At 37.5% G+C, this 7,237-nt stretch overlaps 2 protein-coding genes across 2 annotated transcripts; one reads left to right on the top strand and one right to left on the bottom strand.

The window, feature by feature from the left end:
* Positions 1-634: 634 nt before the first annotated feature.
* LOC114460605 (elongin-C-like) lies at positions 635-2,475 on the top strand. Its single transcript, XM_028442515.1, has 4 exons — positions 635-678; positions 1,033-1,060; positions 1,926-2,060; positions 2,285-2,475. The coding sequence occupies exons 2-4, from the start codon at positions 1,054-1,056 to the stop codon at positions 2,473-2,475; spliced, it is 333 nt and encodes a 110-aa protein (XP_028298316.1). The 5' UTR covers positions 635-678; positions 1,033-1,053.
* A 3,855-nt stretch (positions 2,476-6,330) lies between these two features.
* Positions 6,331-7,008, bottom strand: LOC114460595 (transcription factor 7-like). Its single transcript, XM_028442504.1, has 4 exons — positions 6,950-7,008; positions 6,690-6,840; positions 6,486-6,593; positions 6,331-6,387 (listed from the first exon to the last, which is right to left on the bottom strand). Exons 1-4 carry the CDS (start codon positions 7,006-7,008, stop codon positions 6,331-6,333), a joined length of 375 nt encoding a protein of 124 aa, XP_028298305.1.
* Positions 7,009-7,237: the final 229 nt, after the last annotated feature.

The raw sequence follows: 7,237 nt of genomic DNA, 5'->3' as shown, positions 1-7,237 counted from the left end.
CAAAAAACAATATAACACTACAGAGTACAGCGTATGTACACTATGTACATCCAACCTTCAAACACATACTCATTTGGCCATAATTGACAACTCTACTTATGCTCCTACATGAATACATACTTGTGACGGGCACTGTACTAGTAATTAAAAAGTTGAATAGTTTAAAAAGTTGAAAAGTTATTAAAAAACTTGTATGACTAAACACCACAAATAACATCTAAAGTATAGTCTGTAATTCTGGCTTTTAGTTTCTATAATCAACATCAGATTAATTCTGATCTGTAAATTGTTAAAAAGGATTTGATTCCATAAACATATTTTTCATATTTTTTTAATTTCTTCCTAACATTTCATTTACAGTTCCCCAATTTCTAGCATTATTTAAATTAATATATTTGATCTTCCTATGATAATATGACACACATTTAATCACAAAAGACAGCTTTGATCAGATCAGTGTTGACAGGTTGTCAGGGCAACTCAGGCTAAAATGGAAGCTCAATGTTGACAGGTTGTCAGGGCAACTCAGGCTAAAATGGAAGCTCAATGTTGACAGGTTGTCATGGAAACTCAGGCTATGATGAAAGCTGCAGAATCTCCTCGTGCACCGTCAGACTAAAGCTTTAATAATAACGATTAACCAGCAGATGTCACCAGTGAGCAACGTTTGAGACCAAAGTGAGTTTCTAATAATAATAGTAATGTCAACTTTAATGACTCATTTTATGATTTTCCACTACTTCATTTTCTAAAGATACTCTAATCATCATAACAACTATCTAATATATTTTAATGTGTATTATCTTTTATTAGAAAATATGCTTAAAGTTAATCTTTTTTGTTTTGAGGGATTTTCATTGAAAAGTGATTTTTATTTTATTTTATTAAAATGTGAAAGGTAAACTGCTTTCATTAATCTGTACTCGTAATTATTGATCATTTCTGACATAACATTAACTTATAATATAGTATTCTGATTACATTTTAAATTTACATATTGATATTCAATTTTGTTTCCCTGTTTTCTTCCAGAACTTTAAGGAATTTGAGTACATGATGGGTGAGTGTGTCAATAATCTAATAACATTTTTCACCTTGTACATTGATATTTAGATGAAACTGATCAGCCACAGTATTATGAATATTATATTGAGCCTAATAAAGTGTGCTTCATCTTTTTTCTAACACAAGCTGCCATGATATATGAATGACCATTCTATGATAATTATGTACTTACTTGTAATGTAGACTATAGTTTTATTTCAGTTATTGTTTTATCAATTTTTTTTGATACCAGAAATGTTAACTGGAGCCTTTGGGAGGAACTAAATGTATGCATAATAACAGGCAAACAGCTCCAGGTTTGATAAATGTGAATTCTCACTCTGAATTATGGATTTGCATTTCCTCCTCCAATATTTTGCGGCCCACAGCTGATCCGCCCACATTGCATATTAATAAGAGGAAAAAAACATGCTAAATGCATTGTGCACGCTATGTTTCATGTTTGCATTCCTGATTGCGTGAGGTTTGCACCGTTTATCAGCGTACGTAGTGACGTTTACACATGGTTTTACTTTACTTTAGCTGCTTTTCTTTAATAAATCCACTCCATAATGTATTGACTACTCTCAGAATGAAAGGAACATTTCACCCAGAATAACAAAATGTTTCTGAACAGGATTACAGACTAAACCTTAACACATGGAATCACTACATCCAACATGTGGTTTTTTAATCTGATATACAGGACGTAATGAAACTATTCCTAAGCAGAAGTAGCAGATAATAAAACACATTTAATGCTGACACCATCCTCCTACTAAAAGTCTTTTATACATTTTATCTTCTTTGAACAGTTGATCATGTTGCAGGTGATGTTATAACTACTTGATTTAACGGCGTGTATTTGTCCTCACTGTCAGACGGTGAACAGAGAGCCTGTGAAGGACCAGATTCTATGTATGTGAAGCTGATTTCCTCAGACGACCATGAATTCATTGTGAAAAGAGAACACGCCCTGGTATCAGGGACAATCAAAGCCATGTTGAGTGGGCCAGGTAAGGAAACAGCACTAAACAGAGCTTTTCTGATGTCTGGAAGACTTTTTCTAAGGAATCTTTTTATTAATGAGTGTAAACATTAGACAATGTTGTATCTACTAATGTTCAATCTGTCCAGAGTCACAGGTGTTGTATTTTATTGCAAAGCACACACAGATTAGAAGTAACAATGGGTCTGGATATCATTTGGGATGTTTGACCTTCTGTGACTTCATATGCAGGACAAATTGCTGAGAATGAAACCAACGAGATAAAGTTCAGGGAGATTCCCTCTCAAGTCCTGTTGAAGGTCTGTGAGTATTTCACCTACAAGGCCCAGCACACCAACAGCTCCACAGAGGTACCCGACTTCCCCGTCTCTCCAGAGATCAGCATGGAACTGATCATTGCTGCAAACTTTTTGGATTGTTAAAGTTGAAAAGAAAAACATCAAATAAAAGCATAATCATTTATCAAAGTGTCTTTTTTCCCTTTCCAAAAAATATTGCCTGGTTATCATGATCCCAGTATAGTTTATTGTTTAGTGAGCTTTGTATATCAAAACATAACATAACACTGACATTATGATAAACCCGTGTGCGTGTGCCTCTGAGCGTGCTAGGCAGTGGAGGTCTAGTGGTTGAGGAAACAGGCTCACCTGGTCTATCATTGTGGGATGTTGATCAGTCCCTAATACTTATTGATCCTGACTGGGTGCTACACCATGGCTGCCCACTGCTCCTCAGGGAGGGGTTTCATTACAGAACACATTCTGTGTATGTAGCTTTACAATATTTGTCATTGAACACATCTCATTTGGGATGATTATAAACCTGTGTATTATTACAGAAGTATAACTACACAACAAACAACATCTCATCAGACGGCTCAGCTTTAGCGCTTGGTCACTATTAGCAAAACAGCTACTGAGCAGAATGGCAAGTAACACAGTACAAATACTTTGTTACTTACTTAAGTAGGTTTTTCAGGTACTTTGTACTTTTAGAAGTGTCTATGTTTACTTTGTTACATTTTCAACATAAATGTTGGTACTTTCTACTCTTTACATTTCCCAAAAAGGCTCGTTACTTATATATATATATATATATATATATATATATATATATATACATATAAAGTTATATTAATCAAAGTCACAAACGTCTTACTAACAATATTTTCAAAATAAAAGACAAGCATTTTTTTTTTGTGATAAAAAAAGAATAAAGGCCTCTGTAAAGTGTTTAGTGCTGATGTGTTGGATAAAGAATGGGGGTGCACGGTTGCTTAGTGGTTAGCACGTCCGCCTCACAGCAAGAAGGTCCTGGGTTCAAGCCCTGGGGTGGACTTGGGTCCTTTCTGCGTGGAGTTTGCATGTTCTCCCCGTGCTGCGTGGGTTTCCTCCGGGTACTCCGGCTTCCTCCGGGTACTCCGGCTTCCTCCCACAATCCAAAAACATAACTGTAAGGTTGATTGGAGTCTCTAAATTGCCCATAGGGGTGAATGAGAGAGTGAATCTGTGTCTGTGTGATGGACTGGCGCCCTGTCCAGGGTGTACCCCCGCCCAGCGCCCTATGAGAGCCGGAGATTCGCACCGGCAGACCCCCGCGACCCTGATAAACGGGAATAAGTGGGTATGAAAATGGATGGATGGATGGATAATGAATGAACACATCTAACATAAAGATTAAGGTAATTATGTTTCAAATTTAGTCAAATTAAGTATACTATCCAGTGTTTACCAGTTATATTAAAAAAAGATTTTTGCCTGCTTTATATATTATACAAACCTTTTCAAAATAAAATAGTAACATGCTGGCTTTGTGATAAATATAAATAACACTGTTTAAATAAAGCCAGTGATGTTTGGTTGAACCTGAGGAATTATTTACATTTTATTTTTTATTGACAGATATTTGAACTTATTTTGAAGAACAACAGGTTTTGCCGCTGGGTGGAGCTGCTTTATATACTTGGGTTGGACGGTTCATTGTAAAGCTCGATGACTTTGATTATTTGTTGTTTGCTACCTCTTCCCAGTTAAAGTGTTTCAGCTGTGGGGTGGAGGGACACCTCATTAGAGCATGTCCTGATCAATCTGGTTTTAGATCAATCCACTCCACTGAAACTGCTCTTCTGAAAGTTTCTAGTGACGTGATGATGGCTGCTGACTGGTCGTTACACAGTTTTAGTTTTACTTGATCTGACAGCTGCCTTTGATACAGTAGATCACAGTATACTGGTTGATCCACTCAAATCTGAGATGGGTTTTCTGGTACTGTTCTCCAGTGTTTTATCTCTTACATTAATGGAAGAACCTTTAATGTTGCTATTAATGATGTTATGTCTAATATGTCCAACCTGTCATGTGGAGTAGCCCAGGGCTCTGTTCTGGGGCCTGTTTTGTTTTTATTATATCTGATGCCTCTTGGTCGGTTGATCCGTGGTTTTAAAAATGTGTCGTATCATTTTTATGCTGATGATATCCAGTTGTACTGCTCCTGTAATGACTCAGAGTTTCACTTTTTATCAGAGATCTTAGACTGTATATCCTGTATCAAAAACTGGTTGTCATCAAATTATCTCCAGATAAATTCAAACAAAACAGAAACTCTGATCATTGCTCCTGATAAAAACATCCTCTAATTAAAAACTCTCTTGGTGATCTGGGCTCATCTGTTAAAACCAGCCTCAGAAACCTTGGGGTTGTTTTTGATCAGTCCATGTCTTTGGAGGGACATTGTCGTCAATTGACTAAAAACTGTTTTTACCACCTGAGAAATATCTCTAAAGTGAGGCATCTTTTATCAAAATCAGATCTGGAACTGGTCATACACACATTTATATCATCTTGTATTGACTACTGTAATTCTGTTTTTACTTGTTTTAATAAGTCGACCCTAAACAGACTCCAGATCGTTCAGAACGCTGCTGCCAGACTTTTAACTGGTTCTTCTAGAACATCCCACATCACCCCCATTCTTGCTACTCTGCACTGGCTTCCAGTTAAGTTTCGCATAGAATATAAAATATTAGTTCTCACGTTCCGAGCATTACATGGTCAGGCCCCTAAATATATCTCGGACTTGTTGTGCCCCTACTCATCAGGGCGATGCCTTCGGTCTTCAGGTCAGGGTCTCCTAAAGACCCCAAAAACTAAATTTAAAACCAGAGGAGACCTGGCGTTCCAGGCTGTAGCTCCCAGACTCTGTAATAACCTGCACCAGTCTCTCAGGGAGCTCAACTGTGTGGTCACTTTTAAAAAACTGCTGAAGACTACACTTTACAGTAAAGCTTTTAGTTACTGGATTTTAATTTTTATTTGTCCTTTAATGTTGCTGTTCTTATGATGTTTATGCACTCGTTTTATTATTCTATTGTGTTGCACTTGTACTTTTACCACAACTCTGTACAGCACTTTGTGATTTGATCTGCAAAAAGCACTTTATAAATAAACTACTTACTTACTTACTAATGTCTCTAGTTAACTAGTGATACAATTTTATGTTACTTGGAGGCTAAAAAGCCTGGTGATGATAGGGCAAAGATTCACATGTTTTTCTAAAAACAACTGTGCCAAGTTTGGGGACAAGTGTGTAACTGTAATATGTCAGTCAAATTAATTCCAATTAGTTTTATTTTTGACCAATAGAAATAGATACATGTACATTTTTATCCGTGTTTGTGCTGTGCCATGCGTAATGCTATTTTTGGTTCCACTCTATGATGTCATTATGCATGAGTCTAGTTCAGCAATGCTTTGACCAATCAGAATGCTTGACACAGCATTGAAAGCTCAGAACCTGTAGAAATGAGTGATATCAAACACTACGGGAGTGGGTTTTAGCCAATCAGAGCTGGATGAAGGAGAAATGCCTGGATGTCAGTAATGGTGGTATCTATCTGACGACACAATTTGGATTCATCAGAATATGGAATTTTATGCACATTGGAGCAACTTTTGATAAGAAACAGCAATGGTAAGACACAATTTCTCATCATTGCTGACTTTTGCCGCTGTGTACCGTATTTTCCAGCACCTCTGTATTGGCCACATTCCAATAATTTAGGGTAGATATACATTTGTATAAACAGGTGGTCTATGTGTGAGTTCACGTTTGTATTTTTATTTTTTTTTGAAAGCATAAATATTAATTTGATATTTTTTTTTACAAAAGAGAGAGAGGAAGTCCAGGTTAGTGCTGTTGGTGCTGCTGCTGATGCTTATTATAGGGTTGTTGGGTGGTCTCCATGTTTCCTGATTCCTGTGCGATGGATGCTGGGGTGATTATTTAGTTTTTTTAGCATGAACACCTTTGGCCCGACTTTGTTTCCTCTTGTTTCTCTAAAATCAAACACATGGAACTATTAGTCATCTGATAAAACACTTTCACCATCACCTTTAAGGTTGCTGTGGCAACATGTCTGCACAAGGAGACTTACATAGTTGATTTTGTGACTGCGGCCGGGGTTCTTCATGGCGTAGAGGATAGCATCCACTGTCGCTTCAGCAATATATTTTTCTCTTTGATCTGGTGCCAACAAATTCCACTGTGGATGGACAACAAGAAAAGTGTTAGTCACACACACACTGAAGACCAGAGTTTAAAGATCACAGATGATTCTTGGAGGAACAAACTAACTTACCCGTTCAGCAAGAAGTTTGTTCACCTCAGTGCTCGTAATCACGCCCAGCTCCTTTTCCACATTCTCCCTTTTCTCTTTAATGAAGAGCGTGAAGGCGTTTTTGATGACCAGCCCCTCTGCCTCCTTCTCCTTCTGAATCTTCTTTGTCTTTCTGAAGGAACAAATCACAAATACACAGTGTAAGAGCACGTTCAAGAGTCAGTCACAAGAAAAACCAGATCACATGTCTGCGATTGATCTCGTCTGTTTGTTGGCTCTACTTACTGTCCTCCAAAAGTGGGAGCTGTTGTCCACCCTGCAGCGTATACTGGAGTTTCATGATACTGGAGACATAAAAACAATCAATTATTAGACACCCCGTCATGGTATCAATACAAAGATCAACAGAAATACATGAAAATGTGTGTTAAACAAAGATCTTACTGTCGTAGCAGGTGAAGTATTAGCCGGGGGGTAAAGGTTGTTAACATATTTTGCCACACTGGGGGTAGGGGGGAAGGTTAAGGGGCCAAGATTTGGTGAGGGCCAGTAATCTTGTTTCAGCGAGG

Source organism: Gouania willdenowi, unplaced genomic scaffold, assembly GCF_900634775.1.
Source record: "Gouania willdenowi unplaced genomic scaffold, fGouWil2.1 scaffold_54_arrow_ctg1, whole genome shotgun sequence".
NCBI classification, from domain to species: Eukaryota; Metazoa; Chordata; class Actinopteri; order Blenniiformes; family Gobiesocidae; genus Gouania; species Gouania willdenowi.
This window is presented reverse-complemented; position numbering and strand designations above follow the sequence as displayed.